The sequence below is a fragment of the Pelodiscus sinensis genome, chromosome 20 (assembly GCF_052426305.1).
Source record: "Pelodiscus sinensis isolate ZL-2025 chromosome 20, ASM5242630v1, whole genome shotgun sequence".
Lineage (NCBI taxonomy): Eukaryota > Metazoa > Chordata > Testudines > Trionychidae > Pelodiscus > Pelodiscus sinensis.
In genome coordinates, this window is record NC_143071.1 from 18430287 (window position 1) to 18446107 (window position 15821).

The 15821-nt window shown below is 44.8% G+C and overlaps 1 protein-coding gene and 1 non-coding gene across 5 annotated transcripts in view; both read right to left on the reverse strand.

Annotated features, from left to right (window-relative positions):
- The window catches only part of GGA3 (golgi associated, gamma adaptin ear containing, ARF binding protein 3), a 40583-nt gene that overhangs the window by 23345 nt on the left and 1417 nt on the right, over positions 1–15821 (reverse strand). Inside the window, exons 2-5 of one of the 4 annotated variants that reach the window (XM_025178118.3) lie at positions 6034–6156; positions 2940–3024; positions 2080–2155; positions 1414–1512 (exon numbers count right to left, since the gene is read on the reverse strand). In XM_025178118.3, coding sequence (XP_025033903.3) covers positions 1414–1512; positions 2080–2155; positions 2940–3024; positions 6034–6121 — 348 coding nt within the window. In that variant the 5' untranslated portion in view covers positions 6122–6156. Of the gene's footprint in view, positions 1–1413; positions 1513–2079; positions 2156–2926; positions 3025–6033; positions 6157–15821 lie in introns of those variants that run through there. The other 3 variants (XM_075903694.2, XM_075903693.2, XM_075903695.2) reach the window with 3 other exon arrangements.
- LOC112543601 (U4 spliceosomal RNA) lies at positions 6033–6168 on the reverse strand. The gene has a single exon (XR_003086839.2). It is a non-coding gene; the product is annotated as a U4 spliceosomal RNA (small nuclear RNA).

Consider the following 15821-nt stretch of genomic DNA (forward strand, 5'->3'; position numbering starts at 1 on the left):
ACATGCCGACATAGTCAATGAAGCGCGCATTTAAATATCCCCCGCTTCATTAGAATAAAAACGTCCACCACATTGTGCCAGCTCAGCTGTTTGTCAGCACGAGCCAGCAGTCAAGACGGGGATCAGTCAGCAAGGAAAGCCTTTGCCGACCGATCCTGTAAACATCACTGCACGAGGCATAAGGGATCAGTCGGCAAAGGCTTTCCTTGCCAACCAATCCCAGTCTTGACTGCCGGTTCATGCCAACAAACAGCTGAGCCAGCACAACGCAGCGGCTATTTTTATTCTAATGAAGCGCGGGATATTTAAATTCCCGCTTCATTGACTATGTCGGTATGTCTAATTTACATGCTTCTGGCAATAGAGGCATGTAGTCTAGACATACCCCAGGACTCAAATTTGGTTTGGAGTTACACAATGTCTAAATGGGCTGCCCCGGGCCCAATTCTGCTCCTAGTGAAATCAGGAGCTTTGCCAGTGGCATCAAGGAAATCAGAGTGTCCAGATGCTTTTATCTAAGGCTACGTCTACACTATAAGATTTTTGCACAAAAGCCACGGTTGTTTTTCTGCAAAAACCAGTGGAGCGTCCACTCCTCAAGTGCGCTTTTGTGCAAGTAAATCGGCAGAAGAGAAGGCTTTTGGCAGTACAGTTATTCCTGTCCCCACAAGGAATAACTCCTTTTTGCACAAGAGTTCTTGAGCAAAAAAGGCAAGTGTAGACACTTTGCAGGGGTTTCTTGTGCAAGAAACCCCTATCCAAAATAGCACAGGTGCTCTGATGGCCATTCTGTGAAGTGTGGACGTGCTTTTGTGCAAGAAGTTTTTGTGGAAGAACTCTTCCACAAAAGGCTTCTTGTACAAAAGCCCTGAAGTGTAGACAAAGCCTAAGAAAATGATGGTGATGATACATTGCACTGACATCATCTTTCACCAAAGAGTAGCAGCAAGCTTTCCAAACAGGAATCAAGCCTCATCACACGCCTAAAAGGTATATAAGTATTAGCTGCCTGCTATACCGATGCACAGAGAGATTAAGCAACTTCCCGAAGGCTACACACAGCAAGTTAGTAGCAGAGCCAAGAACTGAATCCAGGAGCCCCAACTCCTACTCCTTTGCTCTTGCCATTGAATCACAACTCCTCCCTGCTGCTAATTATGTTTAAACAAAGTGAGTAATACAAGGTCCAAAAGTCTTTGTACCACATTAAGGAAATGAGAAATGATAAATCTTGCACCAGCAATGAGAAAAAAACTGTTGCTTGTTGAGGGAACTAGTAATCAGAGTGCAAAACACCCAGCAAACAAAAGCCACAGACTAATTCACACAGTGAGCCAGATACTGGGAGCTGCTTGTGGTTTTAAAAAGGCCAGGCCGTTACACAGGAGTATAGAAAATAGCTTAAAGACTGACCTTTGGAGAGACAACTTTTATTAACTCGTTTAAAAACCGAAACTTTCCTACTTCATTATGAAATCTTCGCCCGCAGTTCTTCATACAAGCTTCCAGCACCTGTGTTCAAGCAACAGAAACAGGTGGTGAAACCAATACACCCCCAAGTCCAAAGAAATAACACAGCTTGTTTTCCTCTAAGGGAGGTCCCAACTATACCAGGTGACAGTAAGGGTCTCATTTCATTGAGATACAGGAACTCTGCCCAAAGACACAAGGTTTGAACGTCATTTCTTTGACTGTGAAATGTTATCAAAACAGGTACGTCTCTAATTTTGACAGAGCACATCTAGGAGCCATCTTCTGGAGAAGAGTGGCAGTGGTGAAGAAAAAATTCTCTGAAGGTAACAAACAGAGGACTTAAAGTGAAAACATTTTCTGGCTCCAGTGCAGTCAATAAAGGAACTCCATGCTTAAGTTACATAAGGCAAGTATCTTACTTTCTCAGTCTCCATTCCCTTGTGGAGAAGGATAATTAAGGAGTTGATTGCAACAGTTTCATGGAGCATAACAATGATAGTACTAGATAACCCACTGAATAGTTGGGATCCCTCTCCCTTTAAAAGTCCACAGTGACAGACACCAGCTGGATTTGGGGCTTTGAGAGAGAAGGTACGGACTACCTACTGTCAAGGCCTGGACTGCTTCCCATTCTTGGGGTGACTGGATTTTATGAGCCAGTAGTCTCACAGCTATCTGTGGACTGAAACAAACCAAAGTGCCACATTATAAATAAAACAGATACAGAGATTTTTTTAGGACTTTTTAGACTTTTACAAAATCTTGTGTTTAGAAAAGCAGGACATCACAAAATGAAAAGGAAATGCCACTTTGCCCTTCTAGCTTGAAAACTTCAAAGCACTTTAACAAAATATTCTTCATAACATATACATAAACTGGGGTGTTTACATGAGTAAAAAGGGAACATGGTCTAGTGGGCTGTGCACAGGGCTGATAATCAGGAATACCTGAGATCTAATCCTGCTTCATTGATTAATTCCTAGTGTGTCCTTGAATCTTCGCAGTGCCTCACTTTGCTTCATGTGCAGTAAAATAATACTTCTATACTTTGCAGGAGTGCCATGACTCATAAGGGTTCATTTGTTATTGTTTATAAAGATTTTTTAAGGATCTAAAGCCTTACATAAAGTATACGGATTATTATCCCCATTTTACAGATTGAGAAATTGAGGCAGAGGGCTTAGGAAAGATCCCCAAGGCCAGAGAAGCAGTCAGTGTCAGAGGCAGGTGTAGCACTCAAGTCTTCCTGGCACCCAATCCTGCACTCAGATCACAGTGCTTTTCAAAGAAAAGAGACAGAGCTATGCTATATGCTTCCACGTTCTCCTGCTTCCTTTATGTTCGTGTTTTCCTCGTAATATCAGCATATTTTACAAATATGAAACATCAACAACTGGACATAAAATTTTGTTTAAATTAAGAATGTTAAAATACAATACTAAGTCTGACTGACATGGACAACACACCCTTCAAGTTCTTTGTTGATCTGGTCACAGAACCCAATGATGTACTCCCAGTCTTCTTGCCTGTTAGACGGGTTGGTGGCTTTGTCTTTAGTTAAAAAAAGAGAGTGAAAGAGAGAGAAAATATGTATTACTAAAACACAAGAAGACGCAGAATAATTGGCCTTTCCAAAGAAGAAGCATCAATTGCCGCCCACCAAAATTGAGAAATGAATTCACAATTTCTATTCCCATATATGTGTGGGTGCTCAGTAAGGAAGGTGTGTCAAAGTCAAGTCAAGCTGCTCTAAAATTAGCCAAACACCTAACACAGTTCACTGCAGAACCATGCAATGACAAGTAAGTGCTTTTAGATTCAGTATTTTCTAGTTACTGTATAAAAGAGAACAACCTCACAGTCTTCCCTCAGCTAGGCAGGTTTGCAATGTTGTCTCTCTCCTCCTTCATTTATAATATTGAGCTACTTACAGACAGTGCCTTTAGTTCTGTTGTAAGCAAAGCTCCTTTTTGCATTCACTGGGAGTTTTGCATGTGTACAAATTGCAGGATCTGAGATTTAACACAGTACATAGATCTTTTACCTTGTTCTTGGAGTGTCACAGAATTTATTAGATGCCTTTACACTACCTACTAGAAATAGATCCAGTTGTCAAGACTTAACTTTGGAACACTCCCTAGCTCAAAAAGAAACAGACTGCAGAAAACTGATGCAGTTTTGCATCACCAATACAGCCTCTCTCCCTCCTCTCCCAGGCAATATCTACACTACAGAGTTTTTTCACAAAAACAACTGGTTTTGCACAAAAATCCGTGGAGTGTCCACACCTCTAGCGCGTTTTTGCGCAAGAAAATTTACAGTAGACGGCAGAACAGAGGGCTTTTTGCGGTGTAGGTATACCTCTTTCTATGAGGAATAACTCCTTTTTGCACAAGAGTTCTTAGTTCTTGCGCAAAAAGGTGTCTGTGGACGCTCAACAGGGGTTTCTTGCGCAAAAAGAGCCTGTCAGAAAAAGCACAGGTACTCTGATGGCCATTTTTTAATGGCCATCAGAGCTTTCTTGCGCAATAGCATCCATGCAGTGTGGATGTGCTTTTGCGCAAGAAGTTTTTGCAGAAGATCTCTTCCGCAAAAAGCTTCTTGCGCAAAAAGCCTGCAGTCTATAGACATAGCCCCAGTGACTGAGTTATCAACATCAAGAATCAATACCAAGGGAAAAAATGTGTTACAAATCCAGCATATAGCAAAGTTACAAATCAAACCATAGTGAAAATATGTAAATGTGCATGTACTGTCATCTTAAATGCATATGTAAAAGAATACGTTTAAGTACACACTACACTAAGAAGAGTCATTAAGTATAAGCATTAATTTAAAACATCCCTCCTCTGGTCCACTGGCATACATATATCAATTGTCAAACTACTGCACTGAAATGTCTGTTTTAAAGTGCATCCAAATCCTCTTGCTGTTGTATTCCTACAGTGTTTGCTTGGCTTTGCTTTTCCACAGAAAAATGCTCCCATAATCTTACAGGCCCCTGTCTTGCGAGATGCTCCACATTCCTGTGCCCGGGCTGAGCCCCAGCAGCTTCTATGGGACTTTGGGTGAGCAAAAGGGCACACATTACAAAGCTGCTTCCCTTAGTCTTTAAATTACGCCTCCAAGCTGTGTTTTAAACTCAAGAAAGTTCTGTTAAAAAGGTAGTTTTTCTGCAGTGCCAAGTATTTGTTAAGAACACTTACTACTAAAACCTTATTACTGTGCCTTTGATTTCTAAACACCATGACAGAAGCATGAAAAGCCAGGCTTACAAGACAGTCTGAAGTTCTCTTCAGGCAAGCAAATCAGCATTTCTGTATGGCTCTGTGTTCCAAAGCACCTTTTCGTTGCTCTTGTGCTGCTCTTTTCACAATTCAGACATAAGAACTATACAATGGGATGTTCTAGTATTGTAAAACAACTAATTCCTTCCAGCCATTTGGTTGGCTGCACATTCTGCCATCAAGAAGGCGATCTGATCTAGACAATGAAACATAAATGTTCATTTCCACTGATTTTAAAGCTGCTCTGCTCTGCTTTTTAAACTTAATGACTTCTCCTAGCATCTCTTGGAATCCCAGAGGATTGAATATTCTTAGTTTGGACTTGGAGTCACCTCATAAACCTTGTTATTTTATACTCTGAACTCTCAGGGTATTCAATTCTAATAAGAAGAGAGATGTCACTGAGGGAGATTTCATTTCACTTAAGGAAATCAACTCGTAAAAATCAATATTATACCTGTACAATATCTGATTTCATAGAAGTTAACACTCTTGCAGCAGCAGAACAAGCTTCCCTACATTGCCTCATTAATGTGCCTCAATCCTGAAAGTATCATCCCTGGAAGAGTTTTACTCCTCACTCCTTGGCCTCTCTATTAATACAGTCAACAAGGATCCTGTTAGCACCCATTGTGGAAGCAGGTTTCTTGCGACACCTGGTCTGCTAGGACACATACTAAAAGTGAGCAATGGATTTCACATAGGCCCCTGAAGCCCTCAGTAGATCTGAAATAGCAGCTACAGGAAAGGGCTCTATAACACATTACCACAATCCCATCACCACCCAATCCTTTGGCTTTTAATCCTTTGGGTCATATCTGATGGTATAATAATGTTGCCTGATACCTGATCTGAGTGTCAGAGTCACTGCATTCCTTAGCTGCTCCAAATCCTGAAACACTAATGAAGTAACACTCAGCTGTAAATCAAGGGGGCCCATTTCATTTATGTAGCAATGCTGTGGAACCCTGGGGAACAGAGATCTTTAATTGTCTAATGACTGGTTCATATTTTCACTGTTTTACTTCTCAGTTTTAAAAAAGGAAAAGTTACAAACAAGCCAACATTCTAAATGTTCATTACCAGACTAATGACCTGAATCAGCTCCTAGCAGCTATGTGTCTGGTATTTTAATTTGTTTCTCTCTCAGGTAGAATATGCAGAATGCCAACTAATGATGAAATGGAAAAAAATTATACGATTTGCACACACGCACACACATCTCCCTCTTCTTAGATTATGAACTCTTTGGAGCAGTACACTTTATATTTACCATATGTATGGACAAGGTCTAGCACATACGGAGATAACGAGTCATCATGGCAGGGTATTGGGGAAAGTTTTCTATTAGCAATAATCATGCCTCAGATTGAGCTCATTGGTTACGATACTGCCACTGCACAAAGAATAATATAAGTAAGTTTACTTTGCATGTAGGCATCAGACAGAGCAGAGAGTGTTAAGCAAAAGGCATTCCAGCTCGGCTTTCCCCTTGATATTTTTATGCCCACTGCCTCGTCTTGTTACCTCCCCTCCACCCCTGCCCTTTCTCCCCTATTTATTTTAGTTCTGGACATCCAACACTCTGGTCATCTGAAGAAGTGGGCTGTCCTACGAAAGCTCATGATAGCATCTACATGTTTTGTTAGTCTATAAAGTGCTACCAGACTATTTGTTGTTTTTTAAGTTTATCCTGTACAGACTAACTCAGCTAGCCCTTGAAGCTTTTGAAATTAATTTGTTAACCTCCCCTTCCCATTTCAGCTAAAGCACACAGGAAGAGGAAGAGCCCTGTCATCCCAGTAGCCAGAAGTGGGAAGGAAAAGAGGATAACAATGCTTGTAGGGATGTAAAATCCTGCGTAACTGGTAAACTAGTTAAACATGAAGGTTAATTCATTTTTAATCAGTTAATCAATTAAGAGGGGTTGTTCTAGCCCAGTTGGGTGGGAGCAGCCTCCCCCGCTCCCTGCCATGGCTGGGCTGGAGTGGCCCATCACCGCAGTCAGGAGCTGCTCCAACCCAGCTGGAACAGTCCCTGACTGAGCTTCAAGCCCCCCCCCACACACACACACAGACATGCACCCCCCGGTCTGTCGTGGACAGGGACTACTACAGACGCCTGGAGCAGCCCCTGCCTGTGAAGTGCCTGGGCCAACTGTGGACAGGGGCTGCTACAGATGCCCAGAGCAGTTTCTGCCTGTGACCCGCCCTGTCCATGGTGGGCCCCATGGGTCTGGAGCAGCCCCTACCCACGACAGGTGGGGAGCCGCTCCAGCTCCCATCAGCTAACGGGTTAATCTTTCACATCTCTTACTCATCACATATTGAAGCACATCTCCTGCTGCAGCAGAGATGTTAAATATCGATTAACTGTCTTGTCTCATTAATTCTTATTCTAGAGTCCCCGGGGGCGGAGCCAGCAGCCAGTGTTCTCGGTCCCACTCCCGAGGAGCCCCCTGCAACTCTGTGCTGCTGCCTTTGTATCAAAGGCAGCAGCATGGGGTACCAGTTGGGATATGGTATGTGAGGGGAGCCAGTTGAAAAACCAGCTCCCCTCGCGGACTGGCTGCCTGTTGCCCTGTGCTGCTGCCTCTGAGCTCCCGGACCTAGCACAAGCCGGAACTGAGCCAGGCTGCTTGCCCGCCTAGCTCCTAATACTCTTTAAATGCAGAGCCACAGCAAGGGGAGGTCCTGGAATTGTTGCATGCCAGGACTGAGCTAGGCTGCTGGCCAGCCTGCTAAAAACATTCCTAGTGGGGGAGGGGAGGGAAATGCGTGTAGTCTATAACACTATAACCTATACACTTTACTTATCGATTAATCAACTACACTATTACATCCCTACACTGCAGTGTGAAGACTTGAGGATGAGATTAAACTGTGGTGCTGTGACAGAATGGCACTACTGCTCAGTTGAAGGGCGAGTGCCATTGATTCAGAAAATTCCTGGTCACACAATTCATGTTCTGTCCTTTCCTTCCTGTGGGATATTGGTCCCTACTGTTGCATGGATTTTGCCCTTTTCTTCCATGAGGATACAACAGGTACACACCTTTCCGCTTAGCATCTGACATAAGACTCCTTTTTGGATAGAAAGTCCTCAGAAAAACAGTCTAAGCAGTTCAGCCTTCTGACCAAGTTTCCCACTCCCACAGCCACACAATTACCATGAAGTAACGAAGAGTGATACAACAGCACACATTCCCCTCACCTTTATCCAACTGAATGACATTCAGGCCACAGGGCAACGGGTCCCTGCCCTGTATTTCTTCACTGAGATTTCCTCGGGGAAATGTAATTTTGGGAGGACAAAGTGTGTATCATTTGGCAAAGACACCCAGACTCTCACCACCAGCCCACATGCATTTCTTCAATGGCCAATGGAAACTAATTTGTGAGCACTCTTCTACAAAGGGAGGATTCTATGAGTCACTGTACTAGTGATCAAGCATAAACTGTTTTGTTTAATTAGAAGGCAACATCCAAGTTGGCATATTCTATTTTTATTTTTGTGTATCATTTAGATAGATAATACTGATTATTTCTTTTAATCTTTTTTATTGTTATGGATTTAATGTTCACAGCTAGAGATGGAGAAGTCAGACAATAATTATTTAAATGCATCAGACACTGCCATTCAAAAAGGAAAAGTATTATAGCTGTTAAAAAGCAAATTTTCAATATCATGTCAAACTATACAAAGTAAATATCCTTAAATAAAACTCTACAAAAAATAAAATAAAGTTCTCATACACTGTTTTTTTTTTAAACTTTGGCTCTCTATACATTTTAAGGATGTTAAAGATTAGTTGACTAGTCGACTATCTGATAAGCATTTTGACTAGTGGACCAGTCCATAGGCACTTTCACATTTCTCCTTTGAAATGTACAAGAGCCCCTTGTACAGGAGGAATGCGGAACTTAGCGTACAGCCTGGGGCCACAGGGAAGTCCCACTGACTCCAGGCTGCACACCGGTGCTTTCTTTGAAATGCACAAGAGTCCTCAGCGGGAGCTCTTGTACATTTCAAAGCCATTTGCTTATCCGATAGTCTTTTGACTAGTCAACCAGTCGATAGGAACTTTCGCATTCCTCCTTTAAAATGTACAAGAGCCCTACTGAGGACTCTTATGCATTTCAAAGAAGGCACCTGCTTGCAGTCCGGAGTCAGCAGGACTTCCCGCTGGCCCCGGCTGTACATTGAGTTCCACATTCCTCCTGTACAAGGGGCTCTTGTGCATTTCAAAGGAGGAATGTGGACGTGCCTGTCGACTAGTCAATGGAATTCCATCAACTAGTCAATTAACCGCATTTTAACATCCTAAATACATTTCAATTATTATCCATGGAAATATTTTTGTCAATTTGTGCATGTGAGGTGAAATCAACATTTACTGATACAAATCTGATCATTTCAAGCCCACTTACATCCCATGAAAAATGTGCTATTCCTCCAGCTCCCAGTCAGACTCAGAGAAGTTAATGATATGCTCTCTCTAATTTTCAGACACCGAGCCATAGGACAACCAGTCCCTCAACTTTCAAAGTTAAAATTCAAATAGTTGGGAAGGTTTTCCTGATACCTGGCCCAAAATTTCCTTCGTATTAGACATTTTCATGTATGAGGGCTGCGTCTAGACTGGCAAGTTTTTCCGCAAAAGGAAAAACTTGCCAGCTGTCTACAGTGGCCACTTCAATTTCCGCAAGAACACTGACGATCTCATGTAAGATTGTCAGTGTTATTGCGGAAATGCTATGCTGCTCCCGCTTGGGCAAAAGCCCTCTTATGCAAATGCTTTTGCGCAAGAGGGCCAGTGTAGACAACGCAGTATTGTTTTGCGCAAAAAAGCCCCGATCGCAAAAATGGCTTTCTTGCGCAAAACCGCGTCTAGATTGGCACAGACGCTTTTCCGTAAAAAGTGCTTTTCCGTTAAAAGCATTTGTGGAAAATCATGCCAGTCTAGACGTAGCCGAGCTGTATGCCCTGAATCAGTTCTTCTTGGGGAGAGTGAGAGAGAGAGGGTATGTCTACACTACAATGTTAGTTCGAAATAACGGACGTTAGTTCGAACTAACATTCATAGGCGCTACACTAGCGCTCCGCTAGTTCAAATTTAAATCGAACTAGCGGAGCGCTTAGTTCGAAATAGGAAAACCTCATTTTACGAGGACTAAGCCTAGTTCGAACTTACTAGTTCGAATTAAGGGGTGTGTAGCCCCTTAATTCGAACTAGTGGGAGGCTAGCCCTCCCCAGGTTTCCCTGGTGGCCACTCTGGCCAATACCAGGGAAATTCTATTGCCCCCCTCCCGGCCCCGGACCCCTTAAAGGGGCACGGGCTGGCTACGGTGCCCCTGCCAGGTGCAAGCCTGCCAGCACCCAGCCAGCAGACCCTGCACCTGGCACGGCACAGAGCCACCCACCCGATGTCCCCCAGCCCTCCCCCTCTTCCCGGGACCAGGCTGGCGGCTCCCGGGAGCTTGCCCGGGACCGCAAGAGGCGGGCACCTTCCTGGGCTAGTGCAGACATCGTGGACCTCGTCCACGATCTCCGCACTAGGCACAGGAAAGTGGCCGTCTAGGGCAGGAGAGCTGCCAGCCTGGCCACCCAGGAGCAGGTGTGCATGAAAATCAAGGGGGTCCACTGAGACCCCCCTGACCCTGAGCCCTGAGCTTACAATGGCCGTACTGGGTCAGACCAAAGGTCCATCTAGCCCAGTAGCCTGTCTGCCGACAGCGGCCAACACTAGGGACCCTGGAGGGGATGGACCGAAGACAGTGACCAAGCCATTTGTCTCGTGCCATCCCTCTCCAGCCTTCCACAAACTTTGGGCAGGGACACCACTCCTACCCCCTGGCTAAGACTACTCCATGGACCCAACCTCCATGACTTGATCTCACTTCCCTTTAAACTCTGTTCTAGTTGTAGCCTTCACAGCCTCCTGCAGCAAGGAGTTCCACAGGTTAACTCTTTGCTTTGTGAAGAACAACTTTCTCTTACTAGTTTGAAGCTTGCTACCCATTCCTTTCCTTTGGTGTCCTCTAGTCCTTCTTTATGGGAACTCATGAAGAACTTTTCTGAATGCACCCTCTCCACCCAACCCCTGCTTTTAGAGACCTCTATCCTGTCCCCGCTCCATCTCCTCTTTTCTAAGCTGAACAGTCCCAGTCTCTGTAGCCTCTCTTCATCTGGGACCTGTTTCCAACCCCTGATCATGTTAGTTGCCCTCCCCTCTCCCAACCTTTCTTTTCCCCTCTCCCACCTCCTTTTCCCAGTCTCCCCCAGTTTTGTTCAGTAAATGTTGGAAGAAACGTTATCTTTATTTTGTACATCAGGAAGGGGGGCTAGGGAAAGGTTAGTGGAAGGAGGTGAGGGAGGAATTGGGTACGAGCCCCCGATGGGGAAGACTGAGCTGACTCTGCGGGCTTCTGGGGGTGGAAGCTCTCCTGCAGCCCCCCAATTGCCCCCTCTCCCCAGATGGCAGCCTGCGGCAAGTGCAGCCGGGCTGATGGCCGAGTGCCCAGTGTGGGCATTCCGGGCACTCCAAGCCAGGACTGGTTTTCAAGCGCGGCACCCCTGAGAACTGTCTGTCCGGGGTGGGGGTCGGGTCCCTTTAAGCGCAGCCCTCGGCTAGCCTGAGAGAGCATCTCCACGCTCTAAGTCCTCCTCTGATGCCCTGCCGGCACTGCTTCCAGCCATCCTTAAGCCCTGTTCAGGGTCCACTCAATGTGGACATGCTAGTTCGAATTAGCAAAACGCTAATTCGAACTAGTTTTTAGTTCTAGACGCGTTAGTTCGAATTAGCTTAGTTCGAATTAACTAATTCGAACTAAGTTAGTTCGAACTAACTCTGTAGTGTAGATATATCCAGAGAGAGAGAGACAGGGTGTTTCTGAGTATGTCACAAGATCAGCAAAAATTATCAGTAGGCAAGAAGAAATTACTTATAAGGAAAGACTAAGATAAAAACAACTGACACTACAGAAGTAGATGATAACATTCTACACCTGTCTGAATAGTGTAAACACCATGGTGGAAGAGAAATTATTTTAGTGGACACATGGAGATATAATTAAGCATAATAGATTTTAGACTGTAAATTCTATAGGGTAGGGACTATGTTTTAGTCTACATTTGTACAGTACTGAATCCTGGTTGGGACTTTTAGACACATTATAACACAAATACAGAAAGAAGTGGGATGAAATAAAGACAGGGAAAATCTAGACTGTGAGATCTAGTTATTTGTGGAGTGGTCTCCCTAACAGCAGTAGTAGAAGTCCTATCCCTTGGATAATTTAAAAACAAATTATTACTATTTATTTGTATTGCAACAACACCTAAGAGCAGCAGTCATGGAACAGGACCACATTGTGCTAAGCACTAAACAAACACAGGAAAAAAAGACAGCTAAATTGGACAGTGTAGTGGAGCACCTGACCTCCTTTGGAAGGGGTTATAACAGGCTGGAGGGAGCCTGTGCAGACCCTGGCCAATTAGGAAAGGGCTTCTAGAACTGACCAATCAAGAAAGGCTTGCTGGAGCAGCCCAGCTATAAGGGGCTGCTCAGCAGACTGGAGGTGGACTCTTCCGAGAGGTATGGGGAAGAAAACCTGCTGAAGAAGAAGACAGCAGAAGTAGAAGAGAGAAAACTACAGTTGATATCTGCCAGATTGAAGCCCTGACACAGGGGCAGAGAAGGTGCTGGCGATATGGGGAAGTGGTCCAGGGAAAGCAGGTAGTAGAGAGAAGTGGAGGAGTGCAGTAAGTGGATGCTGCTTGAGGGTCCCTGGGCCAGAGCCAAGAATAACAGGTGGGCCTGTCTCCCTTGCCCCACTGGTGCTAGAGAATGTAAACTGCTAAAGGATTGCAGTGTGCCCCTGATGGAGGAGTTAGACTAGGAGCTGCAGTTTACCACTGCAGTATGAGGATAGGCAAAGTACTGCTGGTTCCCCCTGTGGGGAATGGCCAGAGGGCAGTGCCTTTTAGGATGCTGGTCTGGGAGGGACATGGATCCATAACCTACAGTAGGTGGAGACAACAAAGTGGTGACTATGGATATTAGATAGTGGGTAATAGAATAGTTAACTAACAGTATGAATTCTTAGTTAGTTGACTATTCCAGTGTTTCTCTACCTTTTTTTATAAAGTACTCCCTTTTTTTAAAAACAAATTATAAGTACCCCTGGTACCTACAGCTTTCAGACATACACAAACATTTTCTTCCATTGCAACACATCTGTTTAAACAACTTAATCGTAGCTGGGTGGGCAATCAAATTTTGGGATGTAAAAAGTACAAAAATAATAAAGTGCTGTAAAACTTAAAACAAAAATTTAGTTTTCTCCAAATTTCAGTTGTGTTGACATACCCCCCCCCCCTTCTCTCGAGTATCCCTAAGGATACTCGTACCACTGGTTGAGAAACACTGAACCAGTATGCTCTGGCCCCACTTCCAGGGAGCCCCTGCCACTCTGTACTGCTACCTTTGTGTCAGAATCAGCAGTGTGGGGTGCCATGCGGGAGCTGGTCTGTGAGGAGAGCCCATTTAAAAACTAGCTCCCCTCATGGACTAGCTGCCTGCCGTCCCATGCTGCTGCCTCTGATACAGAGGCAGCAATGTGGGGTGGAAGCAGCCCCTACTCAGGGATGTCCGAGCTCCTTATGGACAGAGGCCCCAGTGGGAAGGGGATGGAAGAGGCTGGCTGCTCCAGGCTCTGTACATGGGGAGCTCTGACCCCCACGGACAGGGGCTGCTTTTGGGGACCAGCCTCTGTCTGTGGTGGGCCCAAGCCTGCCATGGACAGAGGCTGCTCCATGGGATGCAAAGCAGCCTCTGTCCACAGGGAGGTTGGACCCTTGCGGACAGGGCCCGCTGCAGGTAGGGTTTGCTTTGTGGCAGCCTCCCTTGTCCCTCCCCCTGGGCTACTGCCTCTGATATCAGAGCAGCAGCACAGGGACAAGGGGAGCAAGCAGCAACACAGAGCCAGTTTGGGGGGAATCAGCTTTTAATCCGGCTCCCCCCAGCACCAGCTCCTGCTTCTGCCCAGTCGACTAAATTAACCACTAAGTCTAAGTTTATCGGTTAATCATCTAGTTGACTATTTGATGGCATGCCTAGTAGTGACAGATGAGACACCACCTGAAAGGGTGCATGAATTGAACTAATTCCCAGAATGATCCACAGGAGATGCTGTGGTGGTGAGTCTGTACCCTATTACAAGCAGATTAATGTACAATTGGGGAAATGTTTAGCACAGGCTGGGAGATGGACTAACCAAGATGACTTCTACCTAAAAGTTCAGGATTCTGTAATCTGAGAGTAACTTGCCATTAAAGCCATCATTCCAAATACTAATGCTTGCAACAATTCCACAAGCCTTTTAAAAGACAAGCTATTTCATCTAAAGCTTATAGCTACTAGTAGGGTTTTAAAATCCCATTTAATTAACTGGTTACATATGCTTATATGGTTAAGCCATTCAATGGGGGTGGGCTGGAGTGGCCCCCACTGGTTAACTGTAAATAGTAAGTATTACCTGGTAACTCCTCTTGTGAAATAATAGTGCTGAATAAGGCAGGGGTTACTGTCCTACTCCCCCCGGCCCCAGTGTAACATGACTGCAACTTATCGGAGAGACAAGGTGGGTGAGGCAATATTTTTTATTAGAGCAACTTCTGTCACAGCTGCCTCACCCACCTTGTCTCTGTTATCCTGGGACCAATATGGCTACAACAACACACATAGTATTTGACTGATTTAATGGTGAAATTTCTAAATGTGGGGACTAAGACGAAGAGTACACAGCCAAATGAAGTGATGTCTTACATTCAAGTTGGTAGCATTTTTCTGCCATCTATCTGATGCAATAACTTCCAATGGCGTATCTGGCCTATTCCAAAACTATATGGAGTTTTCTAGCCATCAATGGGTACATTTGCTTCCAATGAAAAATGGAAGGAGGAAATGGTAGGCACACGGAACCCCTTATATCGTGCTAAGACATGCAGCTGCTTCAACTATATCTTATTTGTCTATAGAGCCAAGAAATAACTGATGGCACCAATTAACACTTTCCACCAAAACTGTCTATGTCTGTGGTGTCTAACCAGTTTTGAAGCAGTAGCCACTATAGTGGCTGTTGCTATAGCCAAATAGCCACATTGTTCAAGCCAACTAGCCATACTCAACTGGCCAAATAGCTACATGTGGCTTGCACATTGGACACCACTGGTCTACCTCATATCAGCTCTGCCCATCCTCCCAATTGAGTTTAACATGCTGACACACCTCCCAGTCAAATAATAATGGTATGTGGAAGACAGTATAAAGGAACACAGAGCCCCTCACATGGAGAACAGGGAGCACAAGGGAAGCCCTCTCCCCAGAGCCTTGAATATGGAAAGGCAGAATGGGAGGCTGGGAAAGAATGCACAAAGACCATGGCACGTGGCAAAACAGTAAACTGCAGGACCCCCTGCGGAAAAATGGAGGACAATGATCTGTGAGGAAATAGGACAGAGTTCCTGACAATGATCTGAGTTCATGTGGCTGAGGGTGGGACACAGAACCTCTGGCACTGGTGGGGAAGGAGGAGACCACAGGCATGGGAGGCTCTGTCATGGGCACAGGAGGAACATGGGGACCTCTGGCATAGTAAGAATGGGGGAGCATGGAGTACATGCAGAGCTCCTGGCAAAAAAAGGGCTGCAGAAAGTCCCTGAAATAGAAGGGGTGAAGAACGTAGTATACAGAGAACCTGTGAACAGTAATAGAGGAAGGCAAGGAGCTTGGCCTACAAAAGCTACAAATTGTGTGACAGCCTAGTACAGTATACTTAGCGAATGAGACTCCAAACGACAGAAAATTTAGAGAAAAGTGAAATGCTGATCTTTTATAGCACAAATGAATCACTAAAAAACAAGCCAGACCTGCTGTTGTGCCCACTGCAATTGCAGCACTGGGTTTCTGCTTCCCTCATACAGTCATGATGAGCACACTGAACACTCAGTTATATAACTTATTGGTGGGGATATTTTGAGGGGAGAATCATTCCCCT